The sequence below is a fragment of the Bombina bombina genome, chromosome 4 (assembly GCF_027579735.1).
Source record: "Bombina bombina isolate aBomBom1 chromosome 4, aBomBom1.pri, whole genome shotgun sequence".
Lineage (NCBI taxonomy): Eukaryota > Metazoa > Chordata > Amphibia > Anura > Bombinatoridae > Bombina > Bombina bombina.
This window is the reverse complement of record NC_069502.1, coordinates 425,798,749-425,819,355: the sequence shown is the minus strand read 5'-3', so window position 1 is coordinate 425,819,355 and position 20,607 is coordinate 425,798,749. Positions and strand designations below refer to the sequence as shown.

The 20,607-nt window shown below is 37.6% G+C and overlaps 1 protein-coding gene across 2 annotated transcripts in view; it reads right to left on the bottom strand.

Annotated features, from left to right (window-relative positions):
- P3H2 (prolyl 3-hydroxylase 2) overlaps positions 1 to 20,607 on the bottom strand; it is a 268,946-nt gene that overhangs the window by 40,480 nt on the left and 207,859 nt on the right. The window contains exons 4-7 of one of the 2 annotated variants that reach the window (XM_053710243.1): positions 16,333 to 16,467; positions 10,581 to 10,723; positions 7,994 to 8,083; positions 2,777 to 2,817 (exon numbers count right to left, since the gene is read on the bottom strand). In XM_053710243.1, the coding sequence (XP_053566218.1) occupies positions 2,777 to 2,817; positions 7,994 to 8,083; positions 10,581 to 10,723; positions 16,333 to 16,467 (409 nt within the window). The remainder of the gene's footprint in view (positions 1 to 2,776; positions 2,818 to 7,993; positions 8,084 to 10,580; positions 10,724 to 16,332; positions 16,468 to 20,607) is intronic. The other variant, XM_053710244.1, reaches the window with a different exon arrangement.

Genomic DNA, 20,607 nt, shown 5'->3' with positions numbered 1-20,607 from the left:
TGTCTAATCTCTGCGGTTCATATCCCAGGTGTAGACAATTGGGAAGCGGATTATCTCAGTCGCCAAACGTTGCATCCGGGCGAATGGTCTCTTCACCCAGAGGTATTTCTTCAGATTGTTCAATTGTGGGGGCTCCCAGAGATAGATCTGATGGCCTCTCATCTAAACAAGAAACTTCCCAGGTATCTGTCCAGATCCCGGGATCCTCAGGCGGAGGCAGTGGATGCATTATCACTTCCTTGGAAGTATCATCCTGCCTATATCTTTCCGCCTCTAGTTCTTCTTCCAAGAGTAATCTCCAAGATTCTGAGGGAATGCTCGTTTGTTCTGCTAATAGCTCCGGCATGGCCTCACAGGTTTTGGTATGCGGATCTTGTCCGGATGGCATCTTGCCAGCCATGGACTCTTCCGTTAAGACCAGACCTTCTGTCACAAGGTCCTTTTTTCCATCCGGATCTGAAATCCTTAAATTTAAAGGTATGGAGATTGAACGCTTGATTCTTGGTCATAGAGGTTTCTCTGACTCCGTGATTAATACTATGTTACAGGCTCGTAAATCTGTATCTCGAGAGATATATTATAGAGTCTGGAAGACTTATATTTCTTGGTGTCTTTCTCATCATTTTTCTTGGCATTCTTTTAGAATACCGAGAATTTTACAATTTCTTCAGGATGGTTTGGATAAGGGTTTGTCCGCAAGTTCTTTGAAAGGACAAATCTCTGCTCTTTCTGTTCTTTTTCACAGAAAGATTGCTATTCTTCCTGATATTCATTGTTTTGTACAAGCTTTGGTTCGTATAAAACCTGTCATTAAGTCAATTTCTCCTCCTTGGAGTTTGAATTTGGTTCTGGGAGCTCTTCAAGCTCCTCCGTTTGAACCTATGCATTCATTGGACATTAAATTACTTTCTTGGAAAGTTTTGTTCCTTTTGGCTATCTCTTCTGCTAGAAGAGTTTCTGAATTATCTGCTCTTTCATGTGAGTCTCCTTTTTCTGATTTTTCATCAGGATAAGGCGGTGTTGCGAACTTCTTTTGAATTTTTACCTAAAGTTGTGAATTCCAACAACATTAGTAGAGAAATTGTGGTTCCTTCATTATGTCCTAATCCTAAGAATTCTAAGGAGAAATCATTGCATTCTTTGGATGTTGTTAGAGCTTTGAAATATTATGTTGAAGCTACGAAATCTTTCCGTAAGACTTCTAGTCTATTTGTTATCTTTTCCGGTTCTAGGAAAGGCCAGAAAGCTTCTGCCATTTCTTTGGCATCTTGGTTGAAATCTTTAATTCATCTTGCCTATGTTGAGTCGGGTAAAACTCCGCCTCAAAGAATTACAGCTCATTCTACTAGGTCAGTATCTACTTCCTGGGCGTTTAGGAATGAAGCTTCGGTTGACCAGATCTGCAAAGCAGCAACTTGGTCTTCTTTGCATACTTTTACTAAATTCCACCATTTTGATGTATTTTCTTCTTCTGAAGCAGTTTTTGGTAGAAAAGTTCTTCAGGCAGCGGTTTCAGTTTGAATCTTCTGCTTATGTTTTTTGTTAAACTTTATTTTGGGTGTGGATTATTTTCAGCAGGAATTGGCTGTCTTTATTTTATCCCTCCCTCTCTAGTGACTCTTGTGTGGAAAGATCCACATCTTGGGTAGTCATTATCCCATACGTCACTAGCTCATGGACTCTTGTTAATTACATGAAAGAAAACATAATTTATGTAAGAACTTACCTGATAAATTCATTTCTTTCATATTAACAAGAGTCCATGAGGCCCACCCTTTTTTGTGGTGGTTATGATTTTTTTGTATAAAGCACAATTATTCCAATTCCTTATTTTATATGCTTCGCACTTTTTCTTATCACCCCACTTCTTGGCTATTCGTTAAACTGATTTGTGGGTGTGGTGAGGGGTGTATTTATAGGCATTTTAAGGTTTGGGAAACTTTGCCCCTCCTGGTAGGAATGTATATCCCATACGTCACTAGCTCATGGACTCTTGTTAATATGAAAGAAATGAATTTATCAGGTAAGTTCTTACATAAATTATGTTTTTGTACAACTCCCACTGTGCACTACTATTTAGGTAAATGTCACTTCAAGTTCCTAGTATATCCAATTCCAGAAAATCACTCTGTTCAAGCAGCCCCCATGGCAGAAGAGCACTTGGCCAGTATCCCCCAGATAAACTGAGCTTGGTACACCTGCTATAAATTATTATTATTATGGGTTATTTGTAGAGCGCCAACAGATTTGGCAGGGCTGTGGTGGAATTATTTGGTGGAAAATAGCAGTGTTTTACCCTGTGCAGTTTTGCAATTATAATGAGAGAATGTGGCATGAAAACTGAAACAATCATGTATCATATAGCAACTCTCATGACCATTTGTAAGCTTTATTTGACTGTGTATTGCGCTTGTAGTACGTCTATATTGCAGAGGTCCAAAAACAATCAAGTGCACATTTGTAGATATTAGAATGATTAAAAGCTCTATATATGGTGTATATTCACTATATATTACCAGTTAATGCACTTCATATGTTTGAATAAGTAGCTTGAAAGACAGATCTCTTACTAATAGTTGTGGTTTCTTGTCTTCGCTGGTTGTTAAAGATATTATCATTCTAATCTTTATTTATAATGTGCCAACAGATTCTGTATGACTAAATTCTTACATATATCAATTAACCATCCATTTATTAAACCTAATTCACTCATTGGCTTCTATATGAGCAAATCCAAAGCATATCTTTTTTTTTTTAACCCCCAAAGCCTGCATACCTGTTCTCATCTTGCCGATCTCCACCAGTAACCCAGAAGTCCTGTAACAACATAATAACATTTAATAAATTATTCAGCTTATATTTATCCAAAAATCCAAACATCTAAATCCAGATGCCTAGATTACAAGTGGAGTGCAAAAATATTAGCGCTATTGTGCACTGACATAGCCATCAATAGTGCTTCTGTTTTTGCATTCCGCTGTAGTGCAAAGCTGTTGGTGCAGTAAGCCTATGGAAGTAATGGAGTTATTCTTTATGTAGTTCTGCGCTATACTATTCATCATAACTGTTTACTTTAGGTCTTAAAAAGTGCTACATTTTACAGTGAAATTTTGATTTGTGCTCAAGTGCAATACTCAAGTTCAACGCTTAAAGGGACATACAACCTAAAATGTTTCTTTAGTGATTCAGATACAATTTTAAACAACTTTGCAATATACTTATATTATCAAATTTGCTTCATGCTCTTGGTATCCTTTGTTGAAGGGGCAGCAGTGTATTGGTACCTGAAAACATTGAGAGCTAGATTCACAAATGAGGTTCTATCTTAACATGTGCCTGTAAAGGGGCAAATCTGCCCATTTACGGGCGAACGTTAAATAATCAGACATTAGATCGTTAAGCGCAATTAACAAGAAGTCAGACCTCTGGTTAAATATAAAAAGTTGCCCCACTTGCCCCCAAAATAAAGTGAACAATATTTTACCATAAAATATAAAGATGAGCATTTTTAAAAAACAAAACAAAAAATTGCACAAAACAGTTATAAGGGGTTAAAGTGAGGGGATGTGGGGTGTTTGAAAAAAAAAGTCACCTAAAGTGCCTTTACATGGAAGTCAATGGGGGCTGTGTTTTCTCTATAAATATATATGTATATGCCTAAATACATATATATTTATGCATTTATATGTGTGTTTTATATTTATATATATATAAACACATAAATATAAATGTATATAAGCATATGCATGTATATTTATTTATTGCTGCGCAAGATTGTATGCCTTGGCTGCCGGCATGAAAACGAGGCTCCCACTGGAGGCTATGGAAGCACTCTCGTGAGCTCTTGGCTTGCGGCAATGCAAACGCGAGATTCTTTCTTGTGACATAAATCATTTTAAAAAACAATTTCAAGTTGTGGTATTTTATGATTTTTGAATGAAAGAATAACAATTCATTATTTTGTGTAAGCAAATTAAAATAGAGAAAACTGTACAGGAATGGCCTTTATCTTACTGCTTTTGCTGAAAACAAATAGCTTATATAGCTCACGATCCTTTGTTTCAATCAGAAAGCTTAAATTCATTTCCTTTCATCCTATTGGCTGATATGAATTTGAAGATTCAAATCAGCCAATACGAATGCAAGAGTAACCCTATAAAAAAGGGGTACCTTGCATTCACTATTCAGTGTGCGGCTGGAGACCGCATGAAGAGGGAGCATGACAATTTTTTTTTTTCAAGTAGGACATTTTATTTCTACGGGGTTACACTTTTTAGCCCTTTTTGGGTTACTGCTAGTGCAAAATAATTATTTTTTTCAACTTCTAATACCAGGGGACCCGAGAAGTGCAAAAAGCCTAACACTAGCTATGTTTTTGCTAGCGAAAAAATGTAAATTTACTGCAGCACTTGTAATTTAGCCCATAATGTATTATTTTGAAGGGATCTTTTGACCTACAACCATTTAGCACCATTTATATTTATTATTTTTGAATACCCTGTAATTATAAAACTGAAGACAGCAAGATTATGAATTGTAAAACTAGGGAACCAGAAATATAATACATAAACTTTTTGAAGCTCAACATTATATAATAATCATAAACAACAGTTTTAGCTTATGTTTGTAAAAATAAATGCAGAGTCAGACAGTTCCTCATGGCAAATTTATCAGTTGTAGGAGGGAAATCACTTCACCAAGAACAAAATAAATATGAATTAAATTTCCATAAGTCTTAGTTTTCACGCGGCATTTACATCCTATATTAGTTGCTCAGAGTGAATGAGGCAAGGAGGTTGGTTTTATTACTGCTGGCTATGCTCTGCTGATCGAATAAAAACATTTAAAGTTGAACTATTGAGTTAAATTATGTGCTGGTGTCGAGAGGCCCCATCCTCACCTGCATTCCTTAAGGATGAAAGCATTTCAGTGCACTATATAGGAGTTTATTTTGTGGAAGAATTTGACTAGTCATTCTATGAACAATGTTATTACCAAATGAGCCGTGATATAACTCATTCTTCTCAGGGCTGTTTTCACATAACAGACAATACTTTAGGGCAAACAGAGAGTCAGCTCTGGGTGCATTTTAAATAAATCTCAGTGTGCATTACAATAGCAAAACAATATGTTATATGTTGCTGTAAACAACATTTGAGTTTTACTAATGGGACATTTTTGTTCTGTACATGACCTAGCTAAACAAAGTAGAATAGCATAATCAATAAATGCATAATACATAGACAACATAAAAAATTACTAAGGGGCCAATTCTCTAAAGCTCTGGGCTGGTAAGATTCTATAACAATACTCGCCAGCCCTTCTATTTCCCTGGTGGAATTCATAAAGCCACTTTTTACCCTGAACACACGGTGCGTCTCTAAGGGGCGTATACTGCATTTTTGTATTAGGGGGGAGGTGCGTACGTTACAAAAGTGTGCAATAAAATTTGTAGTTTAAAAATCAAACAAAATTAATAATTGAAGCATTTACTTTAAAAATTGCGCAGGAAATAAATTGTATTGTTAAGGTACATCAAAAATCCTACCAAAATTCTTCACAAAAAATTGTATTTTATCAAAAATGTAAAATGTGTATGTAAATTACACAGGGAGAAATCATATTAAATATGTAAATCGTAATTTAAGTAAACTGGATGTGCAAAACAAACGTACAAATTCAGACTTATAAGTACAAAAAAACAAACCTAATAGTTCTGTGAAAAATGGGCTGAACATGGGCGGGTATGAAATTATCTCTCATATCCCAGCGTAATTCTGTAAAGATTTTCACACTGCAGATCTCACAACTTTTTCCTGACAGTTAGAAGCTTTTATCTAAACACTCACAATACTTATAACCCTAATAAAAAAACACCTTCCTACAAAAATAGAAGAGATTGTAAGATGATATACGCAGAAAGCAGCGTATTGTGATTTATATTGGCTGCAGGATTTTTAAAGTGCCCCCCTGCTCCCTGACAACTTCGCTCAATGAAGTGAAGTGTCCCTTTTCAGTGAGATTCATTATTTTATATAGAAGCCATCATGCCACTCACAGGGGGCTGACCCCTTTCTTACAATAATTCTACCACGGAAGCCCCTGCGAGGGTCAGCATGAAAAACCACATCTGATTTGGCTAGGTTTAGGGAATCATTTCTGTTTTTTGAATTTCACATAAGTAGTAGCTGCATCATGTGACAGCCATCAGCCAATCACAAAATGCATATACGTATATTCTGTGAATCTTGCAAATGTTCAGTAGGAGCTGGAGACTAAGAAATTGTGCATATAAAAAAAATCTGTGCATATTTAGATAATGGATGTGAATTGGAAAGTTATTTAAAATTGTGTGCTCTATCTGAGTCATGAAAGTTTAATTTTGACTTTAGTGGTCCTTTTAAAGGACCAGTCAACACATTAGATTTGCATAATCAACAAATGCAAGATAACAAGACAATGTAATAGCACTTAGTCTGAACTTCAAATGAGTAGTAGATTTTTTTATAACAAATTTCAAAGTCATGTATATTTCCACTCCCCTTGTACCATGTGATAGCAATCAGCCAATCACAAATGCATATACGTACAGTCTGTGAATTCTTGCACATGCTCAGTAGGATCTGGAAAGTTTTTTAAAATTACATGCTGTATCTGAATCATGAAAATTGAATTTAACCCGAGTGTCCCTTTAATAGTTTTTCCACTATTCTGAAGATATTTAAAACAGGACACTGCTAATTGTAGATTTTTTTTAAATGAGTGAGTGTTAAGAAGAAATAATTAAATGTGCTAGGCTATTTTATTATTGCTCAACTGCTTAAAGAGAACTTTTTGGTGAAACTCTCACAAAGGACTTAAACACATAGTTAAAGTCAGCTTTTGACCAGCAATTAACTACTGGCCCTGAACTGCTGAACCAGGAGCCTATGTGCAAAGCCAGCAGTCACCAGCCATGTTCAGTGCAGAATCAGTAGCTTAGCCACCAATATTACATTACTTTACACAATGTTTCAGCATCCAGATTTGCCCCCCAATTGCAGAGAGAAGTCCTGATTGTTATGTAGGATATAGTATTTATTTTCTTAGCTTCACATCCCCCTGATATGAAAAAGTTTTATTGTTTGCTAACAAATCTACATTGCTTATATTCATTACTCCGCAACTGACTGCTACACAAACATCTATCACAATCAATAATATACTTAATCAATTAATTAAATCAACATATGTGTCATCAAGCCTTTTCAAATAAGGTCACATTTATTTTGTTCCATTAATAAGGCTGGAGAAGTGTATGAATTATTTTAGTTTAGTTATAGTGAAAATAGGAATAAACAGGTTTGCAGAGAGGAGAATCGATGTGTTGGAATTGAGGAGGTATAGCTGAATAGTATTTGATGAGGAATATGTCAGATATATATCCCTGAAGATCTGCAATGTGGCACCTGACAACACTCGTTTATAATGATGCTGTCCCTTTAAAGAGAATGTCAATGTTGATGCTAAAGTGCCCGGATTTAAATAATTTGATTAAAAACAGGGGCACTTTAATTCATCAAAATTTACATTTCACTCGTGTTGTGAAAAAAACTTACCTTTTAATCTTCACAGCAGCTCCAGCTTCCTCCGGTTGTTGCAAGCCATTTCTGATGTCAGAAATGATGGATAGGTCATCCTCCAATCACGGCTTCCCCCACGGGGGAATCTTTGTCGGACTCAACGCCGTGATTGGAGGAAGCCGGATTCCTCATTTTAGACCCAGGAAGCGGCTTTGCGATGGGCGGAGGAAGCTGGAGCTGCTGTCAAGTTTAAAAGGTACGTTTTTTTTTCTCAACAGGAGTGAAATGTAAATTTTGATGAATTAAAGTGCCCCTGTTTTTAATCAAATTTTTAAAAACTGGGCACTTTAGCATCAAAATTTACATTCACTTTAAGAGACAGTCAGCTGATATATATTTTCTGCTCTCTGGACAGCTATTTCAGTGCTTACCGGCTCATAATATGTAAATCCCAGTCCGCCAGCTGCAGATATTAAGATTTCAGCCTCAAGTCTGTGGCGTCTAACAAATTCTGCTGCATCCTGGAAAACATATCGGCAAAGCTATTAGATGAGCATACATGTCAACACAATTCATTATTAGATATATCATAGGCATTTTATGTTTAAAAAGTGAAAGGAAAAAAGTATAGTTCATTGTTTAAACTGATCGTTTGCTGGTTCTCTGTTTTATTTCATACAAATGAAATACTTCATCACTTTCAGGTTAAATGGCATAAAGGGAAAAAGTATGATGTAGGCAAACAACTCAAAATGGTTATATTTAATTTAGTTTAATCGTTCTTCTCCCTTTAATAAACTCCATGTAATCCTGGGTAAAAGAATAAATGGCTTAGGTTCATGAACCACTGGAGAACATAGTAGATGAGGTTGAAAAAAAGACCAAAGGCCATCGAGTTCAACCTATACAAATCTTAATATACTTATAAAAATGCTCCAGTTGAGCTTACATTAATCCAATTAAAAGTTGACCCATTTAGCACAAGCAATCATATCCCTGAATTCTGTTTCTAGACAGAAATGTATCCAAACCATTTTTAAATGTATCTAAGGTATTGGCATTCACTACCTTCTTTGGTAATAAGTTTCACAATTTTATTGCTCTTACAGTGAAAAAATGTTTCCGTTGCAGGAGATGAAATCTCCTTTCCTCCAGCCTTAAATAGTTATCTTTTGTCACAAACAATTTTCTTGGAATAAACAGAGCTTCTGCCATCTCTGTATATGGGCTTTGAATATATTTGTATAAAGTAATCATGTCACCTCTCAAGCGCCTTTTTTCTACAGAAAACAGACCCAGTTTGGCTAACCTCTCCTCATAGCTTAAATTCCCCTTTTTAGCTTTGTGGCCCTTCTCTGAACTTTTTCTAGGTCAGCAATGTCTTTTTTGAGATGGGTCCCCAGAACTGCACTCCATACTCAAGATGAGGTCTTACGAGGGCTTTATATAGTGACAGTATTATGCTTTCCTCCCTTGAATCAATGTCTCTTTTAATACATGCTAGTATCGTATTGGCCTTAGAAGCCGCTGCCCTGCATTGTGCATCCATCTTTTGCCTGTTATCTATTACTACCCCCAAATCCCATTCCTTCTCTGTTTGGCTAAGTGTTGTCCCATTTAAATAATACATTGCCTGCTTATTTTTACTTCCAAAATGTAGAATGTTGCATTTTTCCATATTAAATCTAATTTTCCATTTACCTGCCCATATTTCTAATTTTGCAGATCCCCTTGTAATGCAATTTCATCCTGCTCTGACCTATTGATCTTACTCAACTTTGCATCATCTACAAAAATAGAGATGTTGCTATTTAATCCTTGCTCCAAGTCATTAATAAAAATATTAAAAAGAACAGGTCCCAGTACTGATCCCTGGGGGACTCCACTGATTACCTTTGTCCAATCTGAGTATGATCCATTTACTACTACTTGTTACTCCCCGTCTTTTATCCAGTTATTTATCCATAAGCTAACATTTTCAGCTATTTCCAGTCAATTAATTGTGTGCATTAATCTCTCATGTGGCACTGTATCAAACTCCTTTGCAAAATCTAAGTATATCACATCCACTGATTCCCCTTTATCTATATTTTTACTTACTTCCTCATAGAATCTAATTAGATTAGTTTGACATGATCTATTTCTCATAAAACCATGCTGATTTAAACTCATAATAAAACATTATACATTAGAGGGAATGTTGTGAATATATCTGCCTAGAAGGGGGTCTTACCTTAAAAGTGACAGTAAAGTCAAAATTATGATTCCTGAGCATACAATTTTAAACAACTTTCTAATTTACTTCTATTATCAAATTTGATTTGTTCTGTTGGTATCTTTTGTTGAAAATCATACCTGGGTAGGTTCAGGAGTTACAATGCACCACTGTGAAACACGGAAAAGGACTACACTCTCAAACTGGACCAGGTACACATCCTATGACCCTGCAAAATGCACAGCCCTGGGTGCTCAACCTGGTCCAGTTTGAGAGTGTAGTCCTTTTCCGTGTTTTGTATGTGTCAAAGGAAATTACATAAGGCCTGTGCAATCTTGTGTAGTTCTCAGTTTGTTTGAAAGCATGCATGTATGGCTGTATATAGGGTCCCAGAAGGGAAGAGACCTTGCCGTGGTCCTGGGTTTGAACCCTTAGGCCAGATGCTGTAACTTACTTTTCCATATTTGCTTTTACTCTTAGCTGTGTGCTTGCAAGAGAGTCCCAGATTTTCTGGGAGTTAGTTTCTAATTGGTGAATACACATACATGCCTCTTGTGATTGGCTTACCTAATGTGCTCAGCTAGCTCCCAGTAGAGCATGGCTGCTACTTCAACAAAGGATACCAAGAGAATGAAGCAAATTTGATAATAGAAGTAACCTGGAAAGTTGTTTAAAACTGTATGCTTTATCTAAATCACCTTTAAATCTGAATAAATCTTTTAAACATTAGAGAAGTTTTCTTTTATTAAGCATAATTAAAATATACTATGTTGTAAAGGTTCATTCACAAAGCGCATACTCACGGTTCTAGGCTGAATTTTCGGGGGATCCATATGCTCAGCTAACAAGCTTTCATAGAAACTAACATTTTCAGAAACATCAGCATCGTCAGGGTGGAAGAGCAGATAGGATTTGGCACATTCCAAAGCTTTCACATGATCTCCAACTGAAAGGAAAGCCGGTATTATTTAGCAGTAGATCAGGGTAAAATATTACTCTTGTCTATATATAGCTCCTGTCTTATCCTATGGAACAGATTACTAGGTCTTATAGAAATCACTCATTTATTGAAGGTAACAGCTGTCCTGTACTTACAGCATTGCACATGAAATAACAGGAATTATAGGATTCTAATTAGTTTGGTGAAATTATCAATTCAGTTTGTTGAAACTCTAACTACCACTGTAATCCATTGGCCTCTAACTATGACCACATTCGCATCAGTCAGGATGAGGTAAGAAAAGCCATATAGCAGTGCCTATCAGTATTCTATTAACCATCTCTAAATAATGGGCATTTTGGTCACCTAATTACAGAAAATAATGAGCAGATATAAAGTGCAGTTTAACTTTTCTCAGATTTTATTAGATTTGGTAGTAACACAACCACAATCTTGTATGCCTAGACGTTTGAATAAATTGTTTTATTTGTCCATCCAATAAGGTATCAGGACAGATCTGTGTAGTAGATAATGGACGGAGCAGCCAAGCCCTCAGAGTGAGAAGAATGGAACAATATGCTTGTAAAATCTATAGGTTCACATATATTCATATAAGACCCCCAAACATGTGTAATGTTTTAAACTCAGTGTTTTAAATCTATTATAAAAAAATATTGGATTTTACTTTAAAGGGATATTAGACTAAAACATATTCCCATAATATTCCTATGATTTATTTAATTATACACACTGAAAAAAACGTTTTTTTGCACTTTTAATATATATTTTTTACAGCTTTTTTCTTTAGTCTAAATATGAAAATTGTAGTTTTTCCACTGCCCCAGAGAAGATGGAGCATTTTGTAGAATGCAGATCACTAAAGTTAAGATAAATAACATTTAAAACTCTTTTCAAGGGGTGAGTCCCTGGATTGCAAAACAGTTTAAAATTTGGTCCCAAAAGGACTAGTTTAAATACATTTCAAACATTTATTATGTGTGTAGATCTTTGGCAACACAGTGATTAGTTACTGATTCTTGTGTATAAATAAGGAACTTTAATGTACCTTTAAATAACTTAAAAACAAGAATTAGAACCACATAACATTAGATACCCAATTCCAAAAAACACAGTGGCTGATATAAGAAACAATTTCTATAAGTTATCATGTCAGAGTATTATAGTGTTTAAGCTTACAGTAATAGGAAAGGCTTTCTACCAGTATTATGCTGTCACTATTAACTTATAGTTACATGTAAGAAGATAGAAAGCTAATGAGTGATAGTAGGCAACTGCATTTATCAGAAATACCAGAGGGCCTTTTAACAAGTCAATGAACAAAAAATGCATGTGATAAACAATTTAGTTGACTTGCTCATGCAGTTAAATCAGTTACGCTAAAAGGTGGTAAGATCAGGGGCATGATCCGATATACGGCGCAGGTTTCGGCGCAAGCGTGGAAACCTGCGCCGCCCGTAGTTTCAGCTCGCACAGCGAGCTATCTCATATACGGTGCCAGCATTTGCTAAAGTGCCGTAAGTCGGACAAACTAGCCATGTCCAGAAATCTGCGTAAGTACAAATTTCTGGAGTCGCCAGTGACTTATGGCACTTTAGAAACTGCCGCCGCATAAAAAAAACTTACTATAGTATACAATCTGCCGTTACTGTCTAACACGCCTCCCAAAAATAACCCGAAACGTATACCCCTCTATCCGCAATGCCCCCTCTCACTCCTAACAATAAATATATTAACCCCTAAATCGCCGTTTCCGGACCCCGCCGCCAGCTACATTAACTATATTACCCCTAATATGATCCCCCTACACCGCTGCCACCTATTTTAACTATATTACCTCCTAATGTGAGCCCCCTACCCCGCCGCCACCTACATTAACTATATTACCCCCTAATATGATCACCCTACACTGCCGCCACCTATTTTAACTATATTACCCCCTAATGTGAGCCCCCTACCCCGCCGCCACCTATTTTAACTACATTACCCCCTAATCTAATCCCCCTACCCCGCCGCCACCTATATTAAAATGATTAACCCCTAATCTAATCCCCCTACACCGCCGCCACCTATAATAATTGTATTACCCCCTAAAATACTAAAATGTCCCTACCCTAAACTAAATTACAAATAGCCCTGAAACGGGCCTTTTGCGGGGCATTGCCCCAAAGTAATCAGCTCTATTACCAGCCCTTAAAAGGGCCTTTTGCGGGGCATTGCCCCAAAGTAATCAGCTCTTTTACCTGTAATCTGACCCCCCTACACCGCCGCCACCTATATTAAATATATTAACCCCTAATCTAATCCCCCTACACCGCCGCCACCTATATTAAATATATTAACCCCTAATCTGACCCCCTACTCTATTCTAATCAGCCAATAGAATTACAGTAGCTCTTATTCTATTGGCTATTCAAATCAGCCAATAGAATTAAAGTAGCTCTCATCCCATTGGCCATTTTTAATCGCGTACCTTGAATTCCGATTCAGTGTACGGCGGCGATCGTATGAAGAGGATCCTCCAAGCTCCATGGCCCCGGTCTTCAGTTCCAGCGTCGCCGATCTTCAGTTCCTGCATCGCTGGTCTTCAGTTCCAGAGAGGACGGTCTTCAACTCCGCGGTCATCGGACTTCAACTCCTCCGCTTTGCACCGACTGGTTCCTGGAAGAAGAAGAGGTCGCCGCCTGGAAGAAGACTTCTCCGCCTGGAACAGGACCTTCTCCGCTGGTCTTCAGGACAGGTAAGGACCACTTGGGGGTTAGACTTAGGTTTTTTTAAGGGGGCATAGGGTGGGTTTTAGAGTAGGGGTGTGTGGGTGGTGGGTTGTAATGGGGGGGTTGTTCTTCTTTTTCACAGGTAAAAGAGCCGATTACTTTGGGGCAATGCTCCACAAAAGGCCCTTTTAAGGGCTGGTAATAGAGCTGATTACTTTTTGTAATTTAGTTTAGGGTAGGGACATTTTGTTATTTTGGGGGGCTTTGTTATTTTATTAGGGGGCTTAGATTAGGTGTAATTAGCTTAAAATTCTTGTAATCTTTTTTTATTTTTTGTAATTTAGTGTTTAGTTTTTTTGTAATTTTGTTTAGTGTATTTAATTATATTTTAGTTAGATAATTGTAGTTTATTTAATTAATTTATTGATAGTGTAGGTGTATTTGTAACTTAGGTTAGGATTTATTTTACAGGCAAATTGGTAATTATTTTAACTAGGTAGCTATTAAATAGTTATTAACTATTTAATAGCTATTGTACCTAGTTAAAATAAATACCAAGTTACCTGTAAAATAAATATAAACCCTAATATAGCTACAATGTAATTATTAATTATATTGTAGCTATCTTAAGGTTTATTTTATAGGTAAGTATTTAGTTTTAAATAGGAATATTTTAGTTAATAATATTAATATTCTTTAGATTTATTGCAATAATAATTAAGTTAGGGGTGTTAGGGTTAGATAGGGTTAATATAGTTAATATATATAATATAACTATATTAATTATTAACTATATTAATTATATATATAATATAATAACTATATTAACCCTAATATAATTAGGGTTAATATAGTTAATATAGGTGGCGGCGGTGTAGGGGGGTCAGATTAGGGGTGAATATATTTAATATAGGTGGCGGCGGTGTAGGGGGATTAGATTAGGGGTTAATATATTTAATATAGGTGGCGGCGGTGTAGGGGGGTCAGATTACAGGTAAAAGAGCTGATTACTTTGGGGCAATGCCCCGCAAAAGGCCCTTTTAATGGCTGGTAATAGAGCTGATTACTTTGGGGCAATGCCACGCAAAAGGCCCTTTTCAGGGCTATTTGTAATTTAGTTTAGGGTAGGGACATTTTAGTATTTTAGGGGGTAATACATTTATTATAGGTGGCGGCGGTGTAGGGGGATTAGATTAGGGGTTAATCATTTTAATATAGGTGGCGGCAGGGTAGGGGGATTAGATTAGGGGGTAATGTAGTTAAAATAGGTGGCGGCGGGGTAGGGGGCTCGCATTAGGGGTTAATATAGTTAAAATAGGTGGCGGCGGTGTAGGGGGATCATATTAGGGGGTAATATAGTTAATGTAGATTGTGGCGGGGTAGGGGGCTCACATTAGGGGGTAATATAGTTAAAATAGGTGGCGGCGTTGTAGGGGGATTAGATTAGGGGTTAATATATTTAATATAGGTGGCGGCGGTGTAGGGGAATTAGATTAGGGGTTAATATATTTAATATAGGTGGCGGCGGTGTAGGGGGATTAGATTAGGGGGTAATGTAGTTAAAATAGGTGGCGGCGGGGTAGGGGGCTCACATTAGGGGTTTATATAGTTAAAATATGTGGCGGCGGTGTAGGGGGATTAGATTAGGGGGTAATGTAGTTAAAATAGGTGGCGGCGGGGTAGTGGGCTCACATTATGGGTTAATAATTTTAATATAGGTGGCGGCAGTGTAGGGGGATTACATTAGGGGTTAATAATTTTAATGTAGGTGGCGGCGGTGTAGGGGGCTCACATTAGGGGGTAATAATTTTAATATAGGTGGCGGCGGTGTAGGGGGATTACATTAGGGGGTAATAATTTTAATATAGGTGGCGGCGGTGTAGGGGGATCACATTAGGGGGTTAGACATTTAATGTAGGTGGCGGAGGGGCCTGGGAGCGGCGGTTTAGGGGTTAAACACTTTATTAGGGATTGCAGCGGGGGATTGCGGTTGACAGGTAGATAGACATTGCGCATGCGTTAGGTGTTAGGTTTTATTTTGAAGGCAGTTTAGGGAGTTACGGGGCTCCAATACTCAGCGTAAGGCTTACTACGCCTGCATTTTGTGGCGAGGTGAAAATGGAGTAAGATTTCTCCATTTTCGCCACGTAAGTCCTTACACTGTATATTGGATACCAAACTGCGCGGGTTTGGTATACCTGTCTATGGGCCAAAAAACTACGGCCGAAGGCAGAAATATACGAGCGTAACTTCTATGTTACGCCGTATATGTGATACCAAACCCGTGCATATCGGATTGGGCCCCAGGTTACCCAGGTCAGTAAGTATGTAAGCTTCATATTTGTAATTGGACAATCCTGAGTCAATTTAAAAATATATGGTGTTTGCTGCTGACTTGTAGCAGTAGCACTAGCTATTACTTAACTTTATTTAAAATAAAACTACTATCCAGCTGCTCCTATGCTACCCTGAAGTTGTTCCTTTAGGACATGGTGGGTGAACTAGTTTTTGTTAACAAATTCAGAACAATCATTCGTGTAAATCAGACAACACAAATGAAATTGCTTTATAGTGACAAATAATTCATCCAAACTTTATTTTTTTCTGTGCATGTCTTATTGATAGATAGATAGATAGATAGATAGATAGATAGATAGATAGACAGATAGCACAGATGCTGTTAAAAGTTTTGTAAACAAAAAGTTAGATTTAAAAAGCAGATACGGAACTGTCTATCAGTAAAAGTGTAACAATATTCATACTACTTTGTTTGGTAATCAAATTGATTTAAGTAAAAAAACAAAAACAAACATTATCACCAACATTATATATATAAAAAAATACAATTTAGAATGATAGGTCAGTAAATAGTTTGGATATTACCTCTGTAGTAGCTGAACTGTAAGAAGTCATAGTGCAAGGGCAGGAAATTCTCAATAGGTGATAATCGGCCAGGACGTGTAGAGAGATCCCTCACACACTCATGCTCACAAGCCAGGATCTGGATATAGTGATCTGCTTATGGAAAACCAATTGTTACAGAGATTTACCAGCATTTTATAGATGTGTCTCATAAAACAGATGCTGATAAAATTATTTTCAATGAAGAAGGATTCCTACCTCATGATTTTAACTTTCATGATTTAATGAGATCATGAAATGGTATCCTTTGTTGAAAAGCATACCTAGGTAGGCTCAAGAGTAGCAATGCTCAAATGGGAGCTAGCTGCTGATTGGTGAATACAGACATATACCTTTTGTAATTGTCTCACCAGATGTGGTCAACTAGGTGCCACAAGCTCGCAAAATATTATTATGTACTTTGGTATTTCAGATTTTCATGATATTCAGTGAAGACAAAAACATTAAGGTTTATAGACCTAATCACACATTTACTGAACTGCATGATCACAATTTGCCTACAAACCCCTATAATGTGCAACACATAGCTGGGAATAGATTTAACAATCTCTGTTTTAAACAACCATTATTTAAAAAGAAAACTGGCATATTCTCAGTGCAACATTCCATCCATAAACCATCACATTGCTATGAAGCTCCTCACCAGCATGAACTGTCTGAAAAAGGTGATAAATCCCACAAATCTATTATAGATTATTCAGGGGGTTGAACTATTATTATGTGACATTTTAGAAAACAATTAAATTAGGTGGTAAGATTTTCTCATGCAGAAAACTAAGCAACAGTTGGTTAACTATTTACTTTGTGTAATATTCTGATTTTAGGGTATTTTATAAGGAATAATATTAAGTTCAAAAAACGTTTTTAGACTCTGCACTCCCTCATTTTATCACCCCAGTTGATTTTTCTATCTGTCCCCCTTAAACCCTTCAATTTCTAGTACTCTACCCATATCTGGCTACCATCTCATATAGCTCATCAATGGTATCCTGACCTTATTGCTTACAGAGCATTGTCACAAGCTACTGCACGTTATTGCTATTGTGCAGACAGAAGAGTCATAGTAACTTTATAATAAGTGTGTATAGTTTAGATTAAATGGGACAGTCTAGTCCAAAATAAACTTTCATGATTCAGATTTTGACAGTTTTTCACCACTTGAGGGAGTTAATTCATGTGTGTCATATAAACATTGTGCTCACGGCCATGGAGTTACATATGAGACAGCACTGATTGGCTAAACAAAGTCTGTCAAAAGAACTGAAATAAGGGGGCAGTCTGCAGAGGCTTAGATACAAGGTAATCACAGAGGTAAAAAGTATATTAATATAACTGTGTTGGTTATGCAAAACTGGGAAATGGGCAATAAAAGGATTATCTATCTTTTTATAAACAATAAAAATTCTGGTGTAGACTGTCCCTTTAACTATGTGGTTGCCAAGTAGTTTAAGAATAAAGACTGGGGATTAGCAGTCAGGCACAACTTTTGTTAGCTCAAATTTTAACACAGCTGAAATGCCTCTATCTCTTTTGCAGACAAGCTAGGATCCATTTAGCTGTAGTTAAGTACCTGGTGATATTGTTAATGAACTGTGGTAGAACGTATGCTAGAACTAGGCTGTGCAAACACCAGGTGCCTAGAAAATGGATTATTCCCTCCCTCCCTTTAGTCCTGGGTGCCACCATAGTGAAATCTGTATTTCTCTACCATCCCAGTGCTTGCCTGTTTGCACATGTGCAGCAACTCTCTGTCAGAAAACCTAGGATCCATAATGGGAGCACCTATGTTTAGAGGGAGGTGCATGAAATGTATTTAGTGCTCAGTGTCCCTTTAATTCCCCCTACATAAGCATTATGCAGAGCTGATTTGGTCCCCAGTTACTCAAAGAATATCAAGATTTAAAGGGACAGTCTAGTCCAAAATAAACTTTCCTGATTCACATAGGGCATGTCATTTTAAACAACTTTCCAATTTACTTTTATCACCAATTTTGCTTTGTTCTCTTTGTATTCTTAGTTGAAAGATAAACCTAGGTAGGTTCATATTCTAATTTCTTAGACCTTAAAGGCCTCCTCTTATCTGAAAGCATTTTGACCACTAGAGGGCATTAGTTCATGTATGTCATATAGATAACACTGTGCTCACGCACGTGGAATTACCTAGGAGCCAGCACTGATTGGCTAAAATGCAAGTCTGTCAAAAGAACTGAAATAAGGGGCCAGTTTGCAGAGGCTTAAATACAAGGTAATCACAGAGTTAAAAACAGAATTTATGTTTACCTGATAAATTACTTTCTCCAACGGTGTGTCCGGTCCACGGCGTCATCCTTACTTGTGGGATATTCTCTTCCCCAACAGGAAATGGCAAAGAGCCCAGCAAAGCTGGTCACATGATCCCTCCTAGGCTCCGCCTTCCCCAGTCATTCGACCGACGTAAAGGAGGAATATTTGCATAGGAGAAATCATATGATACCGTGGTGACTGTAGTTAAAGAAAATAAATTATCAGACCTGATTAAAAAACCAGGGCGGGCCGTGGACCGGACACACCGTTGGAGAAAGTAATTTATCAGGTAAACATAAATTCTGTTTTCTCCAACATAGGTGTGTCCGGTCCACGGCGTCATCCTTACTTGTGGGAACCAATACCAAAGCTTTAGGACACGGATGAAGGGAGGGAGCAAATCAGGTCACCTAGATGGAAGGCACCACGGCTTGCAAAACCTTTCTCCCAAAAATAGCCTCAGAAGAAGCAAAAGTATCAAATTTGTAAAATTTAGTAAAAGTGTGCAGTGAAGACCAAGTCGCTGCCTTACATATCTGATCAACAGAAGCCTCGTTCTTGAAGGCCCATGTGGAAGCCACGGCCCTAGTGGAATGAGCTGTGATTCTTTCAGGAGGCTGCCGTCCGGCAGTCTCGTAAGCCAATCTGATGATGCTTTTAAGCCAAAAAGAGAGAGAGGTAGAAGTTGCTTTTTGACCTCTCCTTTTACCAGAATAAACAACAAACAAGGAAGATGTTTGTCTAAAATCCATTGTAGCATCTAAATAGAATTTTAGAGCACGAACTACATCCAAATTGTGCAACAAACGTTCCTTCTTAGAAACTGGATTCGGACACAAAGAAGGCACGACTATCTCCTGGTTAATGTTTTTGTTAGAAACAACTTTCGGAAGAAAACCAGGTTTAGTACGCAAAACCACCTTATCTGCATGGAACACCAGATAAGGAGGAGAACACTGCAGAGCAGATAACTCTGAAACTCTTCTAGCAGAAGAAATTGCAACCAAAAACAAAACTTTCCAAGATAATAACTTAATCTCAACGGAATGTAAGGGTTCAAACGGAACCCCCTGAAGAACTGAAAGAACTAAATTGAGACTCCAAGGAGGAGTCAAAGGTTTGTAAACAGGCTTGATTCTAACCAGAGCCTGAACAAAAGCTTGAACATCTGGCACAGCCACCAGCTTTTTGTGAAGTAACACAGACAAAGCAGAAATCTGTCCCTTCAAAGAACTTGCAGATAATCCTTTCTCCAAACCTTCTTGAAGAAAGGATAGAATCTTAGGAATTTTTATCTTGTCCCAAGGGAATCCTTTAGATTCACACCAACAGATATATCTTTTCCATATTTTATGGTAGATTTTTCTAGTTACAGGCTTTCTGGCCTGAACAAGAGTATCAATGACAGAATCTGAGAACCCTCGCTTTGATAAAATCAAGCGTTCAATCTCCAAGCAGTCAGTTGGAGTGAGACCAGATTCGGATGTTCGAACGGACCTTGAACAAGAAGGTCCCGTCTCAAAGGTAGCTTCCATGGTGGAGCCGATGACATATTCACCAGGTCTGCATACCAAGTCCTGCGTGGCCACGCAGGAGCTATCAAGATCACCGATGCCCTCTCCTGATAGATCCTGGCTACCAGCCTGGGGATGAGAGGAAACGGTGGGAATACATACGCTAGTTTGAAGGTCCAAGGTGCTACTAGTGCATCTACTAGAGTCGCCTTGGGATCCCTGGATATGGACCCGTAGCAAGGAACCTTGAAGTTCTGACGAGAGGCCATCAGATCCATGTCTGGAATGCCCCACAACTGAGTAATTTGGGCAAAGATTTCCGGATGGAGTTCCCACTCCCCCGGATGAAATGACTGACGACTCAGAAAATCCGCTTCCCAATTTTCCACTCCTGGAATGTGGATTGCAGACAAGTGGCAGGAGTGAGACTCCGCCCATT